Consider the following 27,919-nt stretch of genomic DNA (forward strand, 5'->3'; position numbering starts at 1 on the left):
GTATGTGGAAAATAATGTGTTTTTTTAACCTTAAACCGCATAAATACATTTCATTACACCACATACACAAAATAATGTTCTTTTTAGCAACATCATATGACCCCTTTAAGTGGACTTAAAATATAGCAAAGTTGTATGGACTACTTATGGGCTTTAAACAGTAGTTCTGAATGAAACATCTAATATTACATCCACCCACAATCTCTTTACGAGATTACATCAGTGTCCACTCTGATCTGGGTTGGGACACACTATTAAAACAAAATCAAAGGTCAGTTTATTAGGCTTTTGTGACCACTAAATAACAAGGGGCTTCTCGGTTTTTGTCGGCACTGCATGGAAAGTCGTGGCTGGCACCAAGGCGTTTTTCCCAGGGTAAATGATGTGAATTGTTGAGATGGTTCTTGCAGGAAGCATGAGGGTGTGTCTCGCTCTGCAGCTGCGGAGGTCGGGAAGCATTTAACGGTGATGTCATGAGAGGTACGGGCTTCACAGCGCTTTGTTTCCTTTTATCTCACCTCGGCCTGCTGTGAGAAAAGCTCACAGTTCATCCGTCAACCTCCAGAGACACATTAAAGTGCATTGACATGATGGTTGAGGGTCTGTTATGTGTTTAGTCACAGGAAGACTGGTGCATTGAGGAACACACAACCAGCAGATCATTTACTTCTGGTTTGTGTGCTGAAACAGTTTCACAATAAACTCTTGTGAACCCTCATGACTCATAGAAGTCATGAAACGCATTTTGGAGTCACATGAAACGTTCTATTTAAGATAAATGTAAAGATGCTAACAAGTTACTAGGAGCTCCTAAAGAGACATAGTGATGGAAAAAATATTAGATGGGATGAAAAAAAATCAATACTTTTGCATTCTCTCACAAAACTTTTTCGTTCTCCTTGTGTTCGCATGCAAAACATTTGCATTCTCTCGCAAATCGCGTTGCCCCAAGAAACTGCAATCACTTGCAAAACATTTGTATTATCCCGCAAAACATTTGCGTTCTCCCGAGAAATTGTGCATTCTCTCACAAAATTGCATTGCCCCAAGAAACTCTGCATTCGCTCGCAAAACATTTGCGTTCTCTTGCAAAAATATTGCGTTCCCCAGAGAAACTTTGCAGTTTCTCGCAAAACTATTGCATCTAACAAATAATATAGTTTTTCCTCTCACCTCATGTTATTTCCATCACAGTAGTTTTGGAAGAGAATGCAAAGTTTCACAGGGGAACACAATACTTTTGTGAGAGAATGCAATAGCACTGAAATATAAATTTTCCTCTTCTTTTGTTTTAACACTCATCACTCCGTAGGTTACTGTCGGCCACAGTGGGGGTGGGGGTGTGAGTAGCCTATATGAGATCGCAGGGCGTTATTGGACAGACTGGCTCTAAATTAGCTGTGAACATCCTTGCCTCCTCCACCGCCGAGGGATGAGCGTGAAAAAGGTTTCCGATGGCGATTTTAAAGGGGTCCTATTATGCTCTTTTTCAAAGTCTTGATTTTGTTTTGGGGGTGTACTAGAACAGGCTCTCATACTAGGTTGTTTTTACACATTTTACACATCATACACATTATTTTTCACATATTTTACATTATTACAACACCTCTCTCCCCAGTCGGGCATGAAAGGCTCGAATAGTTCCTGTATCAAATGAAGGCCCGCCTTCGGAAATATGAAATGTGCTGTGATTGGTTAGCTGGGCCAGTGTGTTTTGTGATTGGCAGCACTCGGCGCCTGGTCGGGAAATGTCATGCCCCTTACCATAGCCGTCTGCGAGCTTCAGTGTAAATATTGCGTCAATATCAAATCAATTTGAGCGCGATTTCAACCCGGATGATTGTAAACACTCTTAAGTTTGTCTGCCTTGGGAAAGCTAGCGTGTCTCCGACATAGTGATAACACTCGTTGCCTTCTCTAGTGCAGCTCAACCAGGTCTCGTCCCATTCGTCGATATTTGTGATATCATAAATCCCGGAAAATATGCGTTGTAGTCCAAACGAGTCGTTCGTTGTAGTTTTTGAAAAGTGATTTCTGTTAAATAAAATATCTCCTTTTGAATTGGACTTTGAGCTTTGTAACTTTGCAGATCTTTTTTATGCTCAAACAGCAACATTACCGACTAACTAAAGTTGAAAAAGTGAAAAAGCATAATAGGACCCCTTAAAGCCTTGCCAATTGCAACTTTTTAGTGATTTCGATTTTGCATTATTGCACTGAATCGGTGAAAGTTACACAAAGTAACGTCAAAATTCCCACCTTGCAGAGTACTCACACAGGCACAGTCACATGAACAGGTGAGAGAAAACTGGAATACGTGTCAATTTTGGATCCAAAGCAAGTATGGTTGAACTTCTGCTTACCATATTTGATCAGCTCTATGATGTATACAATTATCAATGTTTATATGTGAATAAAAGCCTACATTAAATCCATTAATCATGTTCATCATCTGTGCATCTGTTCCCCAGAAGACTTGATTATGAATATGACTACATTATGAACTTTTTGAAGCATTTTGGTGGAATGGAGAAACAGATGTCTCTCAGGTTTTGTTAAAAATAACTTCAAAGATGGTTTATACGTTCGTAACAACAAAGGTGAGTAAATTATGAAATTAATTGATTTTCATTTTTGCATAGTTAACTTCTGCAAAACACTCTGTAGGAATCCCTTGACCAATGAGAATTTCAAATGGGAGGCTCCAGCTGTACACTGTTAATGTCATAGTTCAGGGACGTTCTGTCATACCAGCAGACAGATGGGACCTGTGGAGTCCTCAGAGTGTCTCAGAGTTATGCATGCATGTGTTTTTGAGCAAGACTCTGGCACAGTGCCAATGGAGTGGCATCTTGGAGCATGCGGTGCTGGTTTGGTGCCAGGGCAAGCCTAACCCCAGTGAACCCATTACACAGTGCACTTCTGTTTCTGGCTGCCGTTACATCACCCAGACTCTGACGCTGGTACAGCAGTAAGTACAGCAAACCAGTCACAGTGGTTAAGACTTAAACTTTTTAAAAACCCACCAAGTAATTGTTAATGTGAAAGCAGGTTAGGATTAAAAAACATTAAAAGATATTCAAGAGTTTTGTTTGAGGCACATAGTTGAACATACAATGTAGTTATGCCTAAATATGATGTTGAACAAAAGGCCACTTTTCAAGTCAGTCAGACAGATCTTGGCAAGCTGAAATGGCTATAGAACCCATACCTTATGCCATCAGTCAAGGGTCTGGCTATGCAAAATTGTAGTGGAAGTAACAGGGCTCTCCACCACTACACTCCTTTTAGAAGTGAGCAGAAGTGAAGTTTGAACTTCAATATGTCAAATCACAAATAAGACTTGACAACAACTGTAACACATTTTATTTATTTCAGGTTTGCCCAGCTCATGCATGGGCATGTTCTAGAGCAATCCTACTTTCAGGTCATTATCATCTGATTGTTCAGTCCACATATTATGTAAACTATACTCCACTGTCCACCCAACCTGGACTACATCAACATATGGACATTTGGGAATCGTCAATGAGTGATCATGATACACATGAATGAAAGAACTGGTTTAAAGAGAGCATATAGCTCAGATACACATTTACTGTATGTGGCCAAGTGTAAAAGGAATGTTCAGACCAACCTCTGATCAAACAAATCAAAGTGACCAAGAGTGACCTAGCTTTTTTCAAGTATTAGGTAAATTTGCCCCTTTATAATCAGGCTTATCTCTGAGTAAACAGATAACAACCCCTTCATCACACACATACACACACGTTGGGTAAATACAAGTTCCCTCACACCAGACCTAGTGATATTGATACAAAACAAACTTTAAATGAACATCTAAATCTAAATAACTACTAAAACTCAACAATAAAAATGCTGAATTACAGTCCTAAAAGACAGATTTCATACAAAAATGAAACGCACCCAATACAGGGTCCTATCAAATCCTTTTTTCCCCAAATTCCATTTTATGTTTCAAAATTCATTTTTTTCTATTTACATTTTTCCAGTCCCTGTTTTAATGGTTAAATTAAATTGTATTAATTAAGGGTGCTTTCACACTAGCACATTTGGTGCGCACCCGGGTTCGACTGACGTCAGGAGTTCGGTTCGTTTGGATGATGTGAACGCTGTCTTCCGAACTCGGGTGCACACCCGCAAACCGTACCCGAGTCCGCTTAAAAAGGGTGGTCTGGGGTACGGTTCAAGTGAACTCCGGTACGGTTCGCTGCTGATGTGAACGCAATCATACCAAATCGCGGAAGTGAATACGTATTAATTACGTATTATTTGATAAAAATGTGTGTTTCACTCACTGTCCTGACGAGCGTGACTGACGCGCTGCAAACAGAGAGCTGTATATCTAATTTCTGTTCGCCTTCAGCATTCTTTAGAGCATTTGCAGTACATTCGTAAGACAGACGTAAGTGCCGTTATGTACCGAAGCTTTGTAAACAAAACGAACGGACGGAAAACGTAAATACTGTATATAACACCGTCGTTACTAAGCAACGGGGTAAACAGCTGCTGGCTTGATGACGCAAACGAAACGTGGTTCGGACCCAAATAAAATAATACGAACGCAGTCCAGCGAGGGCAGGGGGAGGGGGGAGCAATCGAACTCTGGTTCGGACCAGGCAAGCGAACCAAGGGTGAAAGCACCCTAAAAAGCATGTCTAATTAATTGAGATAATGAAACACAATATTTAACAGCAAATTATTACAATTATTAAATTTTTAAAGTCTCACCATTCTTTCACACAGAGACACACAGAACACGCAGGATTCATATTTAAATAGTGTTTGCAGCTTAAAGGCAGAGTAAGTGATTTCTGGTAGCCAATGTTGATATTTGAAATCACCAACACGAGTAGACATGCCCCTTATTGCTGATTGGCTACAAGTTTGTTTTGTTATTCTGCCCGAATCATTTTTCTAAAGTGTTTTTGAAAAGTCACATACCCTGCCTTTAATATTCACAGGCACTAGTCCATGTTGCGTTTTGATTTAAGTGCACTGACCTACTTTTACTTATGCATCCAAAATTTGACAAATTCTGTGAAATTCCACGTTATCCAGTAAATTCCATTTTTAATACTAGATTCCGCGATTCAGTCCACGTTTCCACATTGCGGAAATCATACGGTCCTACCTATATGTTGTTTCAAACTTTCTTGATTCAAAGTCATTGGGGACCTCAGTGTTCTTCAAAATATCTTCTTTTACGTTCCACGGAAGAGAGAATGCCATTCAAGGTTTGAAACAACATGGTAATTGTCATGAGTAAATGACAGAATTTTTAAGTGAATTACTGCTTAAAGAGCAAGTGATAAAATGGCAACACCAAACATATTAGTTAGATGTTTCTAGTGAAGAGAAGCAACTGCGTGCCATTCCCACCCTGTGTAAGTTTGTGTGGGTGTGTTGGTAAATGAGCGCATGGTAGTTAATACTGTGTCGGTGGGTGTAAACGTGAGTTTTAAAGCACGATGTTCCATTGCTCATCTATTAGTCAGCAGCACATTAAGGAGGAATGAGCTCTTCCGTTGATGGCCGGGTTCTTTAAACTGCACACACCCTCAGCTCCGTTTAAACAATAGCCGTAGCTACGGCCTAAAGACGTTGACAGGCTGCGGACACGTGTGGGAGCAGGAAGGGGAAAGCCAGACCAGACTGCAGCAGAACGTGAAGAGTAGCTTCCCAAACATATCCAGGAATGTAGCATACAGCCCCTAACGGACAGGAGACGAAAAAAATAAACCACCGATCTCCATAAACTGTCTACCTGACACGTCTCAAACCGAGGGCAGTTTACCAGGAGGAAGAACTCCAACAACTTTTAAGAAATGGCCAAAAAGGGAGCTATAAAGAAAAAAACGCTACTTCTCAAAGCAGTATCTTTCAGTGTAGATTGGGAGTCTTGTATTCAAGGGAGCATTTTAAGTAGAGCAAGGAATCCCAGAATGCATGCATGTTTTGTGGCACTTTCAAAATGAAATGTCCAATGAGTGGTGTTCAAAGTTTACTGAAACAGATGACCGTACATATGGCAGCATTATCAGTCTAATAATTCTCCCATGATTTGACTACATTAGCAAGATTTCTTCATTCTTCTTTATCAGATCCTCAAGATGGCTTAAAGTCTAAAGAAAACACCAACTGTATCCCTATAAAGCCTTAAACATCTTAGAAATCCAAAGAAGCCATGTCATCAGGCTTGACAGGGCAGGGCTGGATCACGTCCACAAACTTCTGTCCAACTCTACAGATCAGCATGATTTAGTTTAGAGCATTTCCCAACAAGAAACGTAACTATTCACTCTGAACAGCAGCACACTTACCCTCACAATTCAATCAAGCGAGCTGCACAAAGTTGTATCAAACTAATTATTAAAGAGTAAAGAGAATATATGTAGAAGACATCTTACTCTTTTCTATTATCAGGTTTTGATCTTTTGAAAAATGATTTGACTGTATTTCCCCATACAATAAAGGTCAATGGGGTCCAAAACAACACTGGACGTCAATGACCTTCATTGTATGGAGCTAGAAAAACAATGCAGAAGAAAAAAAGTCATCCAGTTTGGAAAGACATTAGGGAGAATTTCATTCATTTAAAACATAATTTCTTCTGCTGAAATGTAGCCAACTACTTTTGAGCATGAATGAAATGTTGAAAATCTAGATTTTAAACATTAATGCCATTCCAAACCCATGCTTTATTTTGTAGAATTTCACAGCCACTTTGTTCTATAAACATTAACGGTTTTGGTAATTTTAGGAGAACAATATAAACCATGAAAGCAACAGAGTGAGAAAACAATGACAGAAATTTTTTTTTTTTTTTTTTTGGGTCTGCTATCTCTTTAAATGTACACAGTTGCCCACACATTGCATAAGTGTGGTCTAAAACTGTAAACAGTACAGCTTTAGGGCTCCATTGCAGTTCTGCGCTATGGACCTTTTTCACATTTCCGGGTTTCTCAGCAGCGGAAGTCGTCATAGTTGGGTTAACTTGAATAGCAGTGAATGGAAGAGTACCACAAATATATTTTTTGCATTCCCATTTGCTCAAATAGCAAAAGAAAAACTCCACGATAGTGTTTTCATGAATTTCAATAAAAGGAAAAAAATTGAGAGAGAAGAAATGCGGCTGTCAGAAGAGAGAACGATGTCAAATTTACCGTCCCTCCCATAGACGCTGCATTAGAATCACCCTCGCATTAGCGTTAACTGTTTTTTTGTAATTAGATGCAAAGGTGATATAATACAAAGAATAGTCATACTTTAGTAAAACATCCCACTTGGAACTCTGAGAAAGGAGGCCAATCTGATTAGCTGTGACAATGAACTCTCAGTGACCAGTATGGAAATGTCTGACAGCAACCGTCAGTGCAAACAAAGCAAAATGCTAATATTTGGCGCTGTAAAAATTCTATTTATAAATAACTTTGAAACATCTCTGCAGGTGACATGCTTCCTGCATAAAGAAATATAGACATTAATGAGGGCAGACTACAGTAGAAATGAAAAGACTGTGTGATGAAAGACAACTAAAAAAAACACACTGGAATGTTGGTATTTAATTAATGTTCCACTAATTTCAGTTTCTGTGTCATTCTTAGCAAAGGTTTGAACAATAATATTGTACAAGCAAATGATACTGAAACATGTCCAGATCACATCTCACTCCAGAATCAAAAAATAGATAAATAAAATTTAGTAGCATAAAGTTTACAATCATTAGGATATTTTTCAGTGTGCAATACTGAAATTGAGTACATTTACTTGGAACTCTGAGAAAGGAGGCCAATCTGATTAGCTGTGACGATGAACTCTCAGTGACCAGTATGGAAATGTCTGACAGCAACCGTCAATGCAAACAAAGCAAAATGCTAATATTTGGCGCTGTAAAAATTCTATTTATAAATAACTTTGAAACATCTCTGCAGGTGACATGCTTCCTGCATAAAGAAATATAGACATTAATGAGGGCAGACTACAGTAGAAATGAAAAGACTGTGTGATGAAAGACAACTAAAAAAAACACACTGGAATGTTGGTATTTAATTAATGTTCCACTAATTTCAGTTTCTGTGTCATTCTTAGCAAAGGTTTGAACAATAATATTGTACAAGCAAATGATACTGAAACATGTCCAGATCACATCTCACTCCAGAATCAAAAAATAGATAAATAAAATTTAGTAGCATAAAGTTTACAATCATTAGGATATTTTTCAGTGTGCAATACTGAAATTGAGTACATTTAGTAGTGATATAGTGTTGCATTTGTGACAGTATCACTCTCATTATAGAAACACTATACAATATTACACTATGCAATATTATGATTCTCTTTTTTTTTTTTGATTAGTATAAGTAATAATATAAACACAACCAAAAGCAATAAATATAGTACATAAGATGTTTCTGAAAGAAGTATTTTATGCTCACCAAACCTGCATTTATTTAATCAAAAACAGAGTAAAAACAGTAATATTGTGAAGAATTATTACAAATTCTATTTTAATATATTTAAAAATATGGCCATGGCAAAGATGAATTCTCTGCAGCCAGTGGCAAATAATTTTTTAGAAATATTTCTAAAATGCTGATTTGGTGCTCAAGACACATTTCTTACTATGAATTTTGAATATGGTTTTACTGATTAATATTTATTATTGTGATTTTTTTTCTTTGATGAATGTAAAAAAAAAAATTTTACTTTGGGGGGGGGGGGAATGGAACATATTAATCTGACAAGGCAAAAACTGTAATGGTTCAACAATAGGCTTCATTTTATGAACGCAACATATTTTTAATATAGAACATAGATATACAAATGTACAAGAAATGATTAATGGTTTGGGTGGAACAGTATTGGGTCTGGATCTGCACTGCCATCCCATAATTGGTGACCATTTCATGAAACTGTTAAACTTTAAAACAACCTACAGTAAGAGTAAAATGCCCATGAAATGTAAGCCATAACTCACTACAAAAGTATCTGACCAACACAAAGACCATTACGGATTCTTTGATGACTGTTGTGGACAGTTCAGAAGTCACAGCAGTTACACCGCAGACAACATTCCTTAGTGACAAGAGCTTTATTCTTAGCAGGATGGTAATGCTGATCCTCTTACTGACAGTGTGCTTTATACGGTTAGTGGCCATAAATACACAGGAAGTGACATGACAAGTGTCACACAAGAGCTGGTCAAAGGTGACATGGATGTCTAAACAGCATCTAAAACTATGTCCTAAGCAGACAACAACTCATTTTTCAGTCCGCAATGAAAGCAAAAATGCTATGTATGTACTTACAAAACCAATACCAATAAAAACAGGATGTTCACACTGCATTCAATTCAACTCGGAAATTCTGATTTTCCTATTTTTAAAAAGCAGCAATATAACATAAGTTTTTAATTATTTTATTTTATTTATTTATTTATTTGGATTACCAACCTGAAAGAAGCATGTGCTTTTTTGGAACTTTCTGGCACCTATTTACTTGTATTCTACTGTATGGACAGAACTATAATTTTCTAGAAAATAGTATAAGGGTAAATGATGGGAGAATTTTCATTTTTGGGGTGGCATTTCCCTTTAAAGTTTTGACTTGAGGTTTAAAGGTTTAAGTCAATGGCTACCATTAAAATTTTCAGCTAGCAACATTCTTCAAAATATCTTTTTTTTGTGTGTTCAACAAAAGAAAAACTCAAACAGGTTTGGAACAACGTAAATGATGACAGAATTTTCATTTTTTGGTGGTGTATCCATTTAATGGCAACTATTCTGTGTGGAGATGCTGAAGAATAATGCAAGTGCAGCCTTCACAAACACTCATGCATTATGTGTGTATGGACAAGAAGAACATCTGTGTCTGACTAAAACTCTTTAGCATGACTAACACATCACTAGCAATATTACAAAAACCATACAAGTACAGACTTCTTATGTTATTGCTAAATGCAAACATTTGGAACATAATTTTTTATTTCGACATGTTTGAAAAAGCTGGAATGAGGATGTGACTTTCCTAAATTGCATGTGTGTAATTTACAAGTTCCTGTGGCTACAAAATAGCTTAAAATGAGACATTGTTCAATAAAATAAGACATGTTTTTAACGTGGAGATTTATGTTTTGTGTGCTACTCAGGGGAAAAAAAAAAACACTATACAATCAATATTAAGAGAACGTTAAATCCCAAGCCAGCCTTCATTCACCATTCACAATATCTTAACTACTAGTCATGCTCTCGTCACTACAAGAAGACATGGTGTAAAAAGCTTGATTGATTGTATAAATAAGGCACAGCTGTAAGGAGAAGAAAGCCATTCATTGGCATGGCCTGGGTGTTTACTATCTAACGTTCAACAATGCAATTCATGCACTAGTCTGAACATCTAGGTGAACTAAGTCAACAGTCAGTCAGGTCTTTTACAACAATAATAAACCATGCCAACAACGAATGAGCTTAATGATTTGCCATTTTCTTTGTCAGACCTACTAGCAATTCAGTTTACAAAAGTTCAGTCTTTCCAATTCTTTCTTTCCTTGTATGCAAGCACAAGTGCTTCATGATGTTTGAAAGAAAAAAAAAAGTTTTTCAAAAAGAAAGTGAGGCACATCTACACAGAGTGGACAAGATTTACCACACTGAGAGAAACTGACAGTTTGTTGTGCTGGAGTGAAACAAACCACACCAGGACCAAAGGTCTGCGGAGAGGCATGCAGGAACCCTGGGAATGCAAGCAGGATGGATCCTTCTCACAGACTGTGATGGTGCATTTCCACAGTTATAAACATTGCAAATCTAGCTAAGTTTTTTTTTATATTTTATTTGTTTATATATTATTTGTTTTGTGTGTGTGTGTAAAAGGCATTTATAACATTAAATTCTATTACAATGACGTTCAAAAAAAAGGATGTTACTAATGTAACAGCTGGGGGAGTGATGGTAAATTTGACATCGCTCTCTCTTCTGACTACCTTAATCAATCTCTCTACATGGATTTTTTTTTCCTTTTGCTATTTGAGCAAATGGGAACGTAAAACTCATATGTTGAAGTCTCTATTCACCACTTTAGACGTTTACTCAACCACTTCTGAAGGACCATTGGTCAGTGAAGACCTCAACTGTCCAGTCCCGATAATGTTAGCTTGCATGTTGACTATGAAAACAGGTGAACCAAAATTCTACAAAATAAATGCTAACATGCAATAATGCTATTATATTATATTATATTATATTATATTATATTATATTATATTGGTAAACTACAGAACACATTATCTAGCAGAATGTTAATGACAAAAAAATATCTAAATCGGACTAAATCTGATTGGCTGGCCAGAAGCAGCTGCAATGTGAACCAGACTTCATACTGATAGTCAGACGTCTGGCTCTGTGAGACTAGACAATGCATTGCCCAGTACTTCAGATAAGGATTTATCAGGACACCTGCACTGCGTTTACAACAGGATTCAGTGATTTCCGTGGAGAACTGATTCAAACCAATTTTAATTGATTTGACAGATAAAGTACAGAAGAGCTGGCTTAACCCTTTCACTGTTACCACTTAAGATCCTGAATAGTCGTGACCCTACATGACAAATCTAAGCCGTGTTTGTGAGAGGTGGCATTGTACATTACCATGCTCAAATCACATCTGTAAAGAAGATTCAGGCTAAAATGTTGAGGTTAATTTTGAGGAAGTCTGTTTTAAATTTACTATTTTGACAACATGATTTATCATAAATATTTATTACATTACTTGACTGGACACACCTGAGGACTACCAAGCGATATCTACATGATTCAATAAATATTCACAAATTATGCCTTATTTATTTTGTGCTCAAAAACAGCTATACAAAGTACTTCAAAGGGGAACAGAAGATGTTGTCTCTTTTTCTCCAAATATATAATTTCAAACATAAATTTAAAAAAAACAGCAATCCGACAATATTTAAGTGAATCCTTTATGTAATAAAAGACCATTTTTAAAAATACACCTATAGAATATTTACTTACCCATAATTTTGGTTTATGATTTGTGGATTATGTTAAAAAAAAATGAATTTCTACAATCTCATTCGTATGGTTTTCACACAATCTGCTTACGGCTCAATGACGATTAGGTTTAGAGGTGGACATTCAAAATCGCCACCTTGTAACATAGCAGTGATTTCTCATAAGATCAGGTTGGAGTTTCCGCTAGTGCTGGGCGGTATGACCAAAAATTTGTATCACGGTATTTTTCTACGTTCAAGGCCCAGAAAGGTAGCAAGGACATCGTTAGTCTAGGTGTTCAACCGTAATGTTATGAAGCTACAAGAATACTTTTTGTAACAAAAACAACAACTTTATTCAATAATTTCTTCTCTTCCGTGTCAGAAGAGAAGTCGTTATTTTTGTTTCGAAGAACAAAAGTCTTATGGGTTTGGAACGACATAAGGGTGAGAAAATAATGACAGAATTTTCATTTTTGGGTGAACTAACCCTTTAACGTTTGTAAAAAATTAAGCTTCAAATCAATGCACTGTTGATCATACATCCAGAAACATAATTATTTTTCTTAAGAATTACGTGAGTGGTGCTTGGCCATGAAACAGTTAGTTCCATCATAAAGTTAATGTTCTGGAGGTGCCAGATATATCTTAGGTTCTCCGCCTTCAGTGTAAGTCTATGGGGAAGTGCAAGTCTGATATCTTAAGAAAGTAGCCTAATACTCGACAAGCCACATGATTTTAGGTATCACTCATGTCGGACCAATTAGCAAACACCACTAGTTAAAACATTAAAACTACACACTTGTACACCAGCCTTAACTCCCTTGCACTTAAAGAGTTTCGGGCACAGAGTGTGTGTATAAACCAGCAGTGTTGTCATTAGAAAGAGTGACAGATGCATCACCTCCGTGTGAGTAAAGAGGAAGAGACGTATGTGTGCTCGGCCACTCCACACGCTCCGCATTAATCAGTAATGAGCAGATCCACAATCTCACTCTGCAAACAATTAAAGCCCATCCTCTCGACTCAAGAGCCATTCAATTGTGCCCAATGGTTGGACATTAACCCATATGCTTAAACATTTGCCTTTTTGTAAGCATGCGGACAGCAAATCAAAAAGTCAGATTATATCAAGTGTTTTAGATTGAAATAGACAAATAAAATTCAATTTCTACCAGTATGCACTGTACATTTTAGGCATCTCACTAATCTGACACAACCAGTTTAGTTCATAGCACTCTACTAACAAGCTTAATCTGAGAGTTAAAAAAGGGAGACTGCATATGCGCTGTGCAGGAAGGCCCGACTTCAGGAATTGTGCAATAAAATAAAAGTTTTAATGAGAATGTGTCATTAGTATTTTATGTAGTAACAATTTCATTAAACTCAATAAGGCACACAAAGCTGTTCTGTATTGTCAATATACTGTAGTCCCAGTTGAAGCAGCAGTATATTTGTGCATAAAACATATTTAGCCATGACTCAGACACAGTTTAAAAAAAATACAATTCAATGTTCACGCCGTTCTTTACCTTACAATAACTACACCGGTATTCGGTATGAACCGGTATACCGCCCAGCACTAGTTTCCACTACGTAAAATTTAAATGTAATAGTGTAAAATAGTATCCGTGTAAATTTAAATGTAATCAGATTATTTCACGTCAACATAATTTGACTGCATTAACAAAAAAAAAACTGGACTTAGTTTGTCTAATCTTTTATTCACATACTGTACAACTTTATAAAGCTCAGCAGCACTTTTTTTTTAACCATAAAAACAAAATGATCAAGATACTGTTGGCTTTAATACATACCAGAACATCTCTGCCAGGATAATGAATACTAACATACAGTAAATCCCCAAACTCTGCCGCCCCACCCAGTGCTAGCAGGGATTGACAATAATCCCAGTAGTGCATTAAGACTAATGACAGTAGGTATTAAAGATTCTCTCACTACATATTAGCCAACTCATAACACAGACTCCCAACTATCAACGGTACTGCTCTGGCAGAAAGCCAGCATGAGATGAGTCTTTGAAACGGATATTCTCACTCGAGCAGAAACGTTAAGCTTCAGAGAAGATTATACCCATAACAAAAGCCTGCTAAAGAAGAAGAAAGTGGCGTACAAATTAAAGCTCCTGCGTTTGAACTGCTTGGCAACACTTCATTGCCAATTTGAAATACGTAAACGCCTTTCTAAACTTCTGTTATAGGCCTTGAAGAACAGGCTGCATCACAAAAGTTTTTAAGGCATAGTTTTCATTAAACTCAATAAGGCACACAAAGCTGTTCTGTATTGTCAATATACTGTAGTCCCAGTTGAAGCAGCAGTATATTTGTGCATAAAACATATTTAGCCATGACTCAGACACAGTTTAAAAAAAATACAATTCAATGTTCACGCCGTTCTTTACCTTACAATAACTGGAGGCTGTCGAGCACTAATAAAGTACCATAAAAGTGTTCCATACAACTTGTGCACTTTGTTGCAAATCTTCTGAATCAATTGGATAGCAAATAAGGTTTAAGAGCTTCTGCAGTGGGGAAGATTTAAGGGGTAACAAATTTCTGACACAAAACTATCTTAAGAAGACTTTCAATATGGAACTAGCTTGCAAGATCCAGTGATGTATAAACAAAGAACTTCAGACATTTTGCCAAACATTTCCTTGTTTAGCAATTAGAAAGACGTTAATAATGATGACATGATTTAATTTCATTTTTGGATTAAATATTCTTTCACTATAAAAGATAAATTTCAGTTGGCTCAATTAACTTTAAATAAACTTTAGTTGAAACAACATAAAATTTAGATTTTTGACTTCAAAAATCTTTTACAGTGTTCAATTTTAAAACAGATCACAGCCCACAGTTATAGAACTAAAATCTGATTGGATGAGACAAAATATACGCTGAAAATCAGCGGAACATTAACAGTTACTGCATTAGTGAAGCTATATACCCAGAGTCTTGCCAAATAATGAACTACATTACTTGGCAAAAGATGTTTATGTTTTGAATGATTATTATTAATAATGAATGTACTTATTTATTTATATAAAATGCCGGCAACAACATGCCAAAGCAATAGGCCACAAGAGGCAGTTGCTTTGATTTTATCTTGGCCTCTTATGGTTCAAGTACGCTTTAATAAATGTGTGCAAACAAATTCTTTTGATTCCAGCTTTTAACCTATCATTCTTCCAGTAACAAAAAACCCTACCGGTTAACTACACGCAGAAAAGCACTAACCACAGTAACTTTGATAATGTTATCAAAACAGCATCATGTGCGTCTTGGTGACAAAAGCCATGTGGAATTCCTGGCATCACTGGAATCCACAAGAGCAGCTTTAAAACCCGTTCTTTTGGCTACATTATGACTGTAACATTGTATTGCATGACCTAGTGTATGCCTTTCTAAACTATCATCACTCAAAGAGGTTATCTAGTCTACAAAACACACAAAATTGGAAGCAATTCAAAGAATGTGACAATTGCACACAACACAATAACTTGGTTTATTAAAGGTGTGCCGTTGAGTATTTCAAACAGAGGCCGAAGAGCGAATGGCTCTCAGTCCTCAAAGGTAATGCCTCAGGATTCAAAAGACTCACCAAGACAAATGACGAGTTGGCGTGACAAGTTTTTCTGTTCACACTGAAACTAAAAATGCTGCATGAAGCAACACAATCACAGACAACCATATACGCATGACGTGTTTAATACCGTATTGGCCCGAATATAAGACGACCCTGATTATAAGACGACCCCCCCTTTTTCCAGATGTACCTTTTGGAAAAAGGCTTTTTAAAAACCAAATCTTGTTTTTTCTCAGTAAAACACATTTTGTCTTCAATTATTTTCATATTGCATATTTTTCCTATTTTAATTTTTGTTTTGAAAGTATGGTAAAAACTGGTAAAATGTACCAACAATCACATTTAAAAAATATACACTTTTTGATATACCATTAAAAAAAAAAAAAAACAGGTAGCCCATCTGAATTAGGACATTAGGCTATCCATCTAATAGTAGCCTACCAAAATCTTATTAACAGTAGAAGTTAAATCTTACTGTAGTCTTAAAATCACAAAGGGAGTTTGGTGCCATCAGGCTAACGTGACAGTCACGACTCATGCAGCTGTAAGGTTTTCTGCTTCTTTTGTTTTTACTCGCGATCTTTACAACATGCATTACATTACGTATTTCATGGCACACTCGTTTTATGCGTATTTGGCACCACCTATTGTTGTGGGTGTATTATTGACATTTCAAAGTCTAGACCCTGAATATAAGACGACCGCGTTTTTTCAGATGTATTTCCAAGAAAAAAATATCGTCTTATATTCGGGACAATACGGTATACAGATACCAAGCGTGACACGACAGGAATAGCAAACCAAGCAACCGACAGAATGTCTAGACACGCTGCAGTGGGTTATGACAGAACGTAATGTTTCCTAAAGATCAGATCTATGTTCAAACCTATAACTTGCTGCCAAATGGTATTAACCTTCCTGTTGTGTTCAGGTCAATCTGACCCACTCTAAATTTTCGAACTGCTTCAAATAGTGGTTAAATGGTTTATTTTTTGAACACATAGATGTGCTTTGGAAGGCTGTACAAATTTTAATATTACTTTTGTGTTGGGGTGAAATTAACCACACATTAGGTTCCATGCCAAAAATCAACACTTTGAAAACACTTCACAGCAGATTGTCGAACATTAAAAAATTAAATGCATGAGAACCTATGAAATTTAAGTTTCAAAGTTAGAATTTAAGAATCCAAGGAAATGCATGTTTGTTTTTGTTTTTTTATCTAATTTTATGTAATGGTAGATTTTTACCATCCCAAAAATATGACAAATGTTGTTTTTGGTTGTTAGTTTTATGGACCTCAATTACCAGACTGTTGCAGCACAGATAGTGTGAGGAACTCATTTTACACTCACTGGAGTTTGAAAACCAGACATAACAAAAATGCAGAGAAAAAAACAACATAAACAACAAATACTTCTTAGACTAAGTACAAATAATGTTAGATACTATTTACACCTCAGTGTGTAAATAATGACTACAAATAGTCATGACAAAAACAATTTTATTTTGTGTTTTTGCAGCAATTTTTGAACAAAAATTGTAGGTCAAACAATAAAAATACATGTGGATTTTTAAATTTCTCATATTTTATATTTTGGTCTCTGACAAGTTATAATAAAGGGTTTTTGTTTTTGCATGAACTTCTATTGTTTTTAATAGTGTTGATTGTTGGCAAATTGCATGGAAACAAATGTGGGACAATTTGACCCACAACAAAAGTTGTACCCGGTTTTTGCTTATTAATACCTAATAAACTTTTAATAAACTTTGAAAAGACTTTCAGACAATTCATAGGTCTATAAAAACTATTGCCAACCACCTTGTGAAATATTAAATTTATATAATCAGCTCTTACCTCCAGCACTGGTCCAGCACCCAGAATGATCTGCTCAACTCCACTAGCAAAGCCTTTCTGACTTAGAGCCGTGAGATGGTGGATCAGGAAGTTGGTGCTTTGAGTCTTGCCTGATCCACTCTCCCCAGAAATAACAATGCATTGATTCTGCTTACTCTGCAGCATAGCATGGTAGGCCACGTCCGCCACCGCATAGATGTGCGGCTCCAGCTTGCCCAGCTGGTGATTATCATACATCTTAACATATTTAGGGTTATAGATAGGAAGGAATTTAAAGGGGTTGATGACTATGAGGATGCTGCCCACATAGGTGTAGATCTTCTCCTGTTTGAAGCGACTGCGCAGGTTGTCCAGCAGAGTCTTCTCGTTGAGATCCGGCAGGTTACAAAGGTCATCGAAGTCCTTCGGCAAGGGCTGCGGCAGGAAGCCCCGCTCCATCATGCGCCGCCGCTCTTCTGTGACCTGCAGCCACATCTGCAAGTTGCCGTAGTGGATGGAGCCATCGAGGTTCTTCTCTCGCAGCAGGAAGCGGTAGTCCTCGCTGCTGAAGCGGTTCTCCAAGGCCATGCGAGGCCACAGCATCATGCGCTGGACGGGACAGTCGGTTGGGGTGAGGATCCATTCTTCCCCGCCGAACTCCTTCACTTCTGCCAGGACATAGCATTTCGTCCGATCTAGCTGCAGCCGATCAATGACCTGCTCGATGACCTCCGCGGCCGAAGTGATCTTACGGGCGGCGACGGGGCAGTAGATGGTGCCCTCTGCGATGACCCCTGGGTAGATGCGCAGGGTGAACTCAGAGTCCTCAAAGCGTCGTCTCCCGCCAACATCATGAACACTCATATTGGAGCAGCAGTTTCCATCAGCACTCACTGTACATCCTTCAAACGGGCCGGGTACTGCTTCAAGACATTACAACTGCCAGAGAAAGAAAAGAGACAATGAGAATAAGAAAATAAAAAACAAATGTTAGTGCTCAACTGTGTTTTCCAGTGGTTGATAACAATAGCGGTGTCTCATTTAGAAGGCTGCGCCCTCCGGAGGTCGCATTCGAAGGCTGCATACGTCATCGAGGCTGTCTCATTTTAGAAAAGCAAGTAGGACACTCCGAATGCGACCTTCTTTCACAGGAATTCGGAGGATGCATGAGGTGTATCCTTCGCTGCTACAGATAACCCACAATTCTTTGCGTCGCCGTAAACAACCGTTGTTAATTTGAAAAATGCCGGCGCCGGCAGATGTACACACAAGCGCAGATGTGGCGTTTACAACTTACCTTAAATCGCCTCGGTAAAAACGGATAAACTTTGTTTTTAATATCCTCCTCCTTTTTTTTCACTAACAGATGTCTTCTGTACATACGCTGCAGCTCCTCAAACATTGAACAAAAAACAAGTAAAAGCATTTTTTTCTTTCAAATTACTTTCCAAATGTAGAAAGAATTGTTCTTCATTTAAGTAGTGTGAGAGCGCAACGATGCTCTAAATGTGTTGGCATAGCAACGTGATACTTCCTGTTTCCTTTTCCGCCTGTCCTACGAAGGCCGTCTCGTTTAATTCTAGGTTTAGGACACTTCGTATATGCATCCTACAGAGGATGCGACCTCCAGAAGATTCGACCTCCGGAGGGCACAGCCTTCTAAATGAGACACAGCTAATATCTATTAATTATGAGAGACAACACATTATTTTGAAAAGTTGTTGAACAGTAATTTCACACAATATTTAGTCATATAAACGTGAAACCATTAATGTCCGTAACCCACAGACAAAGCTGTCATTAAACACTAAACAACCAACGGTCCATTAGGGGCAGTCGTGGCCTAATGGATAGGGAGGGAGTCTGACTTGTAACCCGAAGGTCGCGGGTTCGAGTCTCAGGTCCGGCAGGGATTGTTGGTGGGGGGAGTGAATATCCAGCACTCTCTCCACCCTCAATACCACGACTGAGGTGAGACCCTTGAGCAAGGCACCGAACCCCCAACTGCTCCCCGGGCGCCGTAGCATTGGGTGTGTGTTCACGGTGTGTGTGTGCGTGTTTGTTCACTACTCACTGCTGTGTGTGTGTGCACTTGGATGGGTTAAATGCAGAGCACAAATTCCAAGTATGGAACACCATACTTGGCCATACGTCACATCCTTTCCTTTCCTTAACTTTGGAACTAAACCTGCTCGTGTTAATCAAGTAGGTAAAGTTATCAGCTGATCTCAAAATATTGCCCAATTAATTTGTCTGGGCTGCATTGCCCAAAATATTGCAAGCCTAATAACGGGTTGGACAATGAAACTGGACAATGAATTAGGGCTGGACGACATTACCTAAAATCAAAACCTTGATTAATTGAATACTTTACCTCGATTACGATTATTGACCGATTATTTTATTTTTTTATTTTTTTATTCTTTTAACGCACATCTCATGTGTGAGACTCTGCAAAAGACGTGTAGTTCCGACTACACATGCAGCAAGTATCTTTTTAAAGGGAAAATATTAATAGGTTTAAAAAAACAAAATAACCGACATGGGACAATTACGTCGGTTAGAGGTTCTGAATTTCGGTTTCAATTGCTTTTCGATTAATCGTCCAGCTCTGTGTTGAAGGTTTCGTGACCATATGCGTGGCCTGGTGGCCAGTCTTCACCGATTTACATTCCATCAGCCAGGGCAGTGTATTAAAGTTGAATTAACAGAGCAATAGCACAGCTACTGTAATCCACACAACCTAATGGGAGACAGAGTTCAAAGGAGGAAATATTGTTGGTGCGTGTCTCGCCGGTGCACCTGTGACCAGGACAAGTCTTTGTGGTGTATTGAGAGCCATGGTATCCAGGGTAATGTTGGCATACCACCACGAATTACGAACCACATCCAACATTAGTAACTGTCAATGCATGAGGAAGCTGTCTGAAAGGGACTTTCGTGCAAAAACTGCATAATTCACTGCAGAATGAATTGTGCATCTCAAATCTATTGTTTCCAGCAAAACTGTTCATTGGGAGCTCCACAGGGTCAATATTCATGGTTAGGCTGTTATAGCCAAACCTTTGGTCACTTGTGCCAATGGCAAATGTCAGTTTCATCAGCGCAAACTGTGGCCTGTGGACAATGTGAAACATGTATTGCTCTCTAATGAGTCCACCTTCACTGGCTGTGTGGAGAAGCCCCATAGAGGCTTATCCACCCAGACTGTTGCGTGCACTCTTTGGGCAGCAATATCAGATGGGCACGTCCCTGCCAAGAACTATCAAACCATTCTGGAAGACCATGTGCTCCCAATGGTTCAAACATTGTACCCTGAAGGTGGTGCCATGTATCAGGGTGACAACACACAAATACACACAAGAAGACTGGTGACAGAATGTTTTGATGAAGATGAAAGTGAAGGTGAACATCTCCCATGGCCTGCACAGTCACCAGATCTGAATATTATTGATCCACTTTGGGGTGTTTTAGAGGAGCGAGTCTGGAAACGTTTTCCTCCACCAGCATCACACAGTGACCTGGCAACTGTTCTGCAAGAGGAATGGCTCAAAATCACTCTAGCCACTGTTCAGGACTTGTATCTGTCATTCCTAAGACAAATTGATGGTCTGTTGGCAGCAAAAGAAGGCAGTAATAAATTACTGTGGTCTAAAATAAATTGTTTCAGTTTCATTGTCCAACCCATGTAGACTGTAGACGCCCTTGGCACCAACAATATACAGTGCTTTTGGGAAACGTAGAGGTATCTATCACAAGCAAATATATCACTAATGAAATAATAAATTAATGGACACAAGTAACAAGTTTCATTTGTAAGGATACATGACATATCTGTAACCTCACTGGTATAACCCACTATTAGCATCTGAGTAAGGCCAACGATCAATTTAACCAATATTTTTTTACAGATATTCATAATTTTCTTCTTTTTTGTCATATTTTTCTACTTAATCAGTTACCAGTTCTTTAAAAAAAATACCAAATTCTACGAATGAATGTGCATTCAACAAGATGTAACAGAGTTTCAGGGATATTTGAATTACAAATTTTCAAAACAGCAATGCATTCTGAAGAGAGAAACAGATTACAATACAACTTTGCATAGGCTAAATAGTAAGCAAGCAGTCTTTCTTTTTTTTTTTTTCATCATCCATCAAACACGCTATGAATTTGCAGACATTGCAAAGCATACATTTCTGTCTGGATATCTAGATATTGTGTATTCATACACATGTTCTCTTTTAGCAAGAGTACACTAAGTTAGTATTCCCACTCATAATTTCACAAAACTAACAAACCAAAAGATAAAGTTAACTGATTAGCTACAGCTTTTAAGTGATTAAAACAGACTGATTTAAGAGTTACTATCAAGAATGATAGCAGGTTTGTGTTTCAATAAACACTGGGTCACTATCAGCTCTCAACAGAGCACAGAAAATCAGCCGGCTGCCAAAATCACCAGCTGCCACCTTCTCTAACAGACACACAATAACTTGATTCACAACCATCCACTTAATAATGCCTGAATAGTCTCCAAGGGTTACTATTCATTACAGAAGCCCTGTGTACACTGACGCAAAATAAAAACATGGTAATTGCTTTGTTACATTACTATAAACGGTACATAAATGTCAATGTTTAACATAATACATCTGACTTCGCTATAAACGCCCAACAAACTAGTTAATTTACTGAAATAACACCCACAGACCTGTATTTGTTTGAAGCTAAACAAATCATGACTCTACCTTCAGTCTTCACACAATCTGATGTGTTATTTCAGCTGAGGGCACAGGCTATCTTTTAAACAACAACTCAAACACTAACAGCCTTCGGTGTTTCAATACAGGAGCCCGTTCAGGAGCAGGGCTTTATTTATTTGTGCTTGTGAGGTCAATGTGGCTCCTGTCTGCTGGTGCCCGTCTCTCATCAGGAGCCAATGAGCCTCCCCTCTTGTGTGGCTGAGACTGATATCTGGAGTCCAGCCAGCACTCTCAGGTGCAGAGACAGGTCTCACTGAGGTCTCTGTTCAGTCCTCCATAGTATCGTTATTGATATAACAGACACAATCTACACAGGGACATTTGCAGCACACTGGATTGTGTTGGATGAGAAATGGGCTTGTATTTAGACATCTTTTAAACATCAGGATTGTTTCAGGGCTTAACTGCAGTCCAAGACTTGTTCAAATAGAATGTTTGGATACCATTTGTGGAAAAATAGCTGTTAAGGAAATGGATACCAGAGAGTGTTATGGCAAAACTAACAGATCCTATCATCCTGTAGCTTGTTTCCAATACTCTGGCTATGTTTAGGAACACTAGCATAGCTTTTGTGTACTGTGCAGCACATACTGCATTCCATTTTAACCGCATGTGAAAAGCATGAAAATGCAAACAATAATACTCTACAATGCTGTCACATAACATCAATACATTACAGGTTTAACTTACCAAGAAGTGTGCAGTCATCATCCAGCAAATAAATCCTATCACTTGACATTTCTAATCTAATTTTATTAAGCTGTTAAAAGCAGCTCCTTTTAAAACCGGTAAAAATGAGGATTCCAAAATAAAAGTTACTTCATATTTAGAATCTAAAATTATATTTTAGATATATTTAGTATTTATTGAGTTACAGGCATACAAACTTTGGAAAAAAGCATATTTTTGTTACTCAGACATGTATGTATGCAATTGTTTTGATAGAGGGAAAAAGATCCATTTCTAGTTTCAACTTTGTTTGTTCTTCAGACATTCCTCTTTAAAAGAATAAGTATCAGCTGTGACCCACATTTGAAAATGTGCAATTTAACAATTTTACAACTTAATTTACTCATGGGCCACATTGAGATCCTCATATCTCTGAAACTGAATCACATTGAGATACAGGCATGCAAACTTTAGAAAATAAGTGGGGTTTTTTTCACTATTGGTCACTATTGGCATATAATGCAATAAGGATGGCTAAAGTCAACTAATTTTAAGTCTTTTTTTGGAAGTTTCTTAAATGTGGTAGATTTGACAGAGTATTAATATACATATTTAACACTAATCATTTATTTTAAATCTCAAAAGTAATATCTATCTGCTGCATATTATAATGTTGTGATATCTACTTTATTTTAATGTAGTGATTTTATTTTAATTTGTTTAGAAATTATAGTACAGAATTTTAATAGTGACTATTTATTGGATAATAACATGACAATACTTATCAACTTAATGGTATTACACAGAATTTCAACATTAGCGCACAGCACAAATGAAAGGTGCACTGCACTATGGCATACAGAAAATATATACTGTATGTTGTGCATACTGCATTCTCATAATAGTGTTTGCAGTATGTCATCATATATAGTGAATATTATATTATTATTATTTTATTTAAATATACTTATATAAAAATACAGTAACAAATGTGTCAAATATTTAACAAAAATTCACACTAAATATATCAAAAGACTACATCATACTTTCTGATTTCTGGCTCACAACACAGAATCAAATGAACATGCACACATAAACACTCATGTCCACCTCAGTGCACTCTGGAGATTGCATAAGGAGCCACATAAGGAGAGTATTAGAGGTGCACTTCGCTGAGCTCTCGGAGGATTTGGGGACCTCGCAGCAGAGCAGATGGTCAGAACACTACTTAAAGGATAGCAACAGCTTTAGAGGAAGATTCTGCTCCTGGGTCCATGCTGCACCTTATTTACCATACCAGCTCAATCAACTAATGGCTACAGCCTGAGGACATCAGGAACTTCACACTTCACAAACTTGATCTAGTCAAAAAGAAACCACATATTTAAGAAATTCCAAGAAAGGAGAGGATACGATTTTTTTCCAAACAAACACAGGTTGGGTCACATAGTAGACGTACCAGACATTTTGAGGCTGACAAACTTTGCAAAGATGTTCTATAATCTTCCTTTAGTATCAGCAGGGCATTCTTGAACAAAATAACTTGAAGTGGACAGTGAAGGTTTCGGCCTGTGATCAAGAGTGTGAATCTCTTGGCAGGAATTTCCACTTCTTTGTAACCAATCTTTATCACATGTGAAGACTTTCTGAAGCATGTCCTTGAGAATGCATGAGAAGTGTTGTAACTTTCATGGACAGTGGATGAGTGTGGCTGGTAAAGCTGGAGGCTTCTGGGACCCAAACAAATATAAAACAAATAGGCCTATAACACATGCAAATTATATTTGAAAGAAAACAAAGCCTATTTTTGTACCATTTAATACAGTAATGTTACTGTATTACAGTAATAATATAATGAGAATCACCTTTAAAAATAATTGGAATAGAGTGCAGTCAGTTTCTGGAAGTAAAAAAAAAAAAAATCCTATTCATTTTCTATGTAGGAGAATTGACGATACTGATGATAACTTTTAAAAGACACAAGCTATGAGGTTGTTAATGGACAATTTTACTGTATGTTTCTATACAAGCTAACAGCCTACAATATTTCAACATATTTTTCCAACCATCGTGTTTAACGATTCTGCAAAGAAATATCCATCAATCAGAAAAACGAAATGAAGTAAATCACACCAAAACTATATACTCTATAACCACTAGTGTTGGGCGATATGCTCAATTTTCATATCGACCTATCGTCAGCCTGTGAAATCGCCGATACACAATATTATCGTGCTAATTTATGCAATTATTTACTTCGTTTCATTGCGAGAAAGTGAATCAACTCCAGCGTAAGGCTAAAAGCAGCCTAATGTTTTGAATATGACTGAATTTGTATTTAGCATGGTAACAAATTAATAGAAACATCGTAAGTTACTAATTATAATGCTTACATTTCCTCAGTTATTCAAAAAGCAGCTACAGAAAACGAGCAAAGAACATTACATTACCAAAGAACATCATTACAAGCTCAGTCTAGCGCGAGTTTATGCACTTTAAAAACCCTCCCGTTAAACTCAGTGAATCTACACTATATGATGAATAAATCTTTTATACTTGCATCGCACGTACATCTGCACTTTGTTGTTTGTATGTAATGAGAGAATTCGCGAGTCAGAATTCAGTCAGCGCACACTGAACAACAGAACTCCGCTGTTTCAGTGATGACTCATTTATAATATATATAGTAAGTGTATTTATTTCTTGTCTCAGTGTTTAGCGCAGTTGTCGTTGCTAGGAAACGCTTGTTTTGTTTACTGTGGAGACGTGCTGAAATGGCGTTTGGTGTCGTACTGTATCGCGTACCTTGTCAGTGTCGTGCGCTTTGCTTGGCCATCCATTGGGATAAACAGGAAAGTGTGTCCAGCTGAACTCAATTTGAGTTGCCACAGGCGATATCTCTGTCTATCGTCGATACACGATACTATTGTCTATCGACACAACCCTAATAACCACTTAAATATTTCTCTATATACACACACGCATCTTCTGCAATAAATGTATAATATTTTGCTTCTATATACACAATTAATATTAAATCAACAGTTTTATATTTATCCATATAAATATAAATAATATATAATGATTATGTCATTCACAGTGCTTCATGTGATTGTAGTTCTTTCCCTCACTAAAATTGTAAGTACACAAACTTATGGTGTGTGCACACCAAAAGCGAATTTAATTATTAGATCATTACCTATTAATTTTAGTTAATTATTAGTTAATTAATTATTAATTAGTAGATTACATACAAAGTCAATGCAAAGACGTGAATTTGCGCTGAGCAACGCGATTGCCGTGAACACGCAATAAACACCTGCAAACGCGTCTTATGTGCAATTTGAAAAATTTCAACTTGAGCGGAAAATTCGCATGACGTCATGTCACGCAAGCCAATCAGCGAAGAGCTTATTGACACATTACAGTTTAACACGTCCTGTTTGGAGATAAGCATTACGCGATGATTTTATTTGCGCAAGTGACACGGAAAACATCCCGCAAGTAATCTAGAGCAATAACGCGATGAGAATATTCGCTTCGTCTTTGGTGTGCACACACCATTAGTCTGTTTTTCCAATTTTAAAGAAAAAATCTTTGTTTAAGAGTTATAAGCTATGAATCAAAGCAGCCAGCTATGAGGTGATTGAAAATTGGAAAAACAGACTAATGGTGTCAATTAATCAACTAATCAAACTATATATATATATATATATATATATATATGACGAGTTCATTTGCAAAAACTGATAAAGCATGACAATCGCATGCGATTAATTGCACAGCCCTACTTGTTACCTGACCTGAATACAGTGCGCTGATTCACTAAAATGGACTTATCAGTTTCTGTTCAAAAACAACAAGGGTGCTTGTTGGCTTCTGCAGTAAAACGTGAACTCGCGATGCCTTGAAAGTGGACAAAACCAGCTTTTTTGACAAAACGTGTTTAGGGTTCAGATCGCGCTATATGTGGAGAATAATGCACGGCAGTCAGCTCATTTTTTTTTTTAAAGTGCCGTTTATCGATTTTTGCAAATTAACTCATATATATATATTTATTTATATATAAAAAGTAAACATTTTTTTAACTTATATGAGCTTTTTATCATGAGATATACCAAAAGTTAAAGGGCTACTCCACCCCAAAATGAAAATTTTGTCATTAATTACTCTCATTAAATACATTCATCTTCAGAACTCAAATTAAGATATTTTTGATGCATTCGTAAAACTACGGTTGAACCCCTGATGTCACATGGATTATTTTACCGATCTCCTTGCTACGTTTCTGGATGTTGATCGTGTTACTTACATTGCTGTCTATGAGAGGGTCAGAGACCTCTCAGAATGCATCAAAAATATCTTAAAGGGGTCATATGATGCCCATTTTCCACAAGTTGATATGATTCTTCAGGGTCTTAATGAAAAGTCTGTAACATAGTTTGGTTTAAATTTCTCAATGGTAGTGTAAAAAAAAACATTTTTTTACCCCGTCAAAATCAGCTCTTTTCAGATCAAGCCGTTTTGTAGCATTTCCCTTTAAATGTTAATGAGCTCTGCTGACCCCACCCCTCTCTTCCGAGCTGCTCTCAGAGAGACATTCATTGTGAAACTTGCTAATCAGCACACTATTTGAAAAGGCGATTTGCAAAGATTTATTGCAAAACATTATACTCACTTCTTCTGTAGATGAGGCTGGCTCATGAATGATTCGCGCGAACATAGACGCATTTAGGCAGATCGGGGGAGCATTCCCATCAGACACAAACGAAATCCACTGCGAGTTCAGCGGCTCAGATGTCAGAAGTAAATGATGACTGCTATGTTCATTATTACATCCAACAACAGAACACCTCAATCGCTTAGGAGACATTCTTGTCTACATCTGCTCCGGCGGTAAAACAATGGCGGACTGATGACAGCTCACTCAGGGCGGGTCTGAGGTAAGACACCAGTCCAGTCTGTGCTGAAACGCTGGTGTCAATCAAACTATCGTGGGAGGGGCCTGAC

At 37.5% G+C, this 27,919-nt stretch overlaps 1 protein-coding gene across 7 annotated transcripts in view; it reads right to left on the bottom strand.

The window, feature by feature from the left end:
- LOC107730155 (unconventional myosin-IXa-like) overlaps positions 1–27,919 on the bottom strand; it is a 141,529-nt gene that overhangs the window by 90,315 nt on the left and 23,295 nt on the right. For all 7 annotated transcript variants that reach the window (XM_016540901.1, XM_016540899.1, XM_016540894.1 and 4 more), the window contains exon 2: positions 17,496–18,413. In XM_016540901.1, the coding sequence (XP_016396387.1) occupies positions 17,496–18,338 (843 nt within the window). In that variant the 5' untranslated portion in view covers positions 18,339–18,413. The remainder of the gene's footprint in view (positions 1–17,495; positions 18,414–27,919) is intronic.

The sequence above is a fragment of the Sinocyclocheilus rhinocerous genome, unplaced genomic scaffold (genome assembly GCF_001515625.1).
Source record: "Sinocyclocheilus rhinocerous isolate Xijiao unplaced genomic scaffold, SAMN03320098_v1.1 scaffold36, whole genome shotgun sequence".
In the NCBI taxonomy this organism is placed as follows: Eukaryota; Metazoa; Chordata; class Actinopteri; order Cypriniformes; family Cyprinidae; genus Sinocyclocheilus; species Sinocyclocheilus rhinocerous.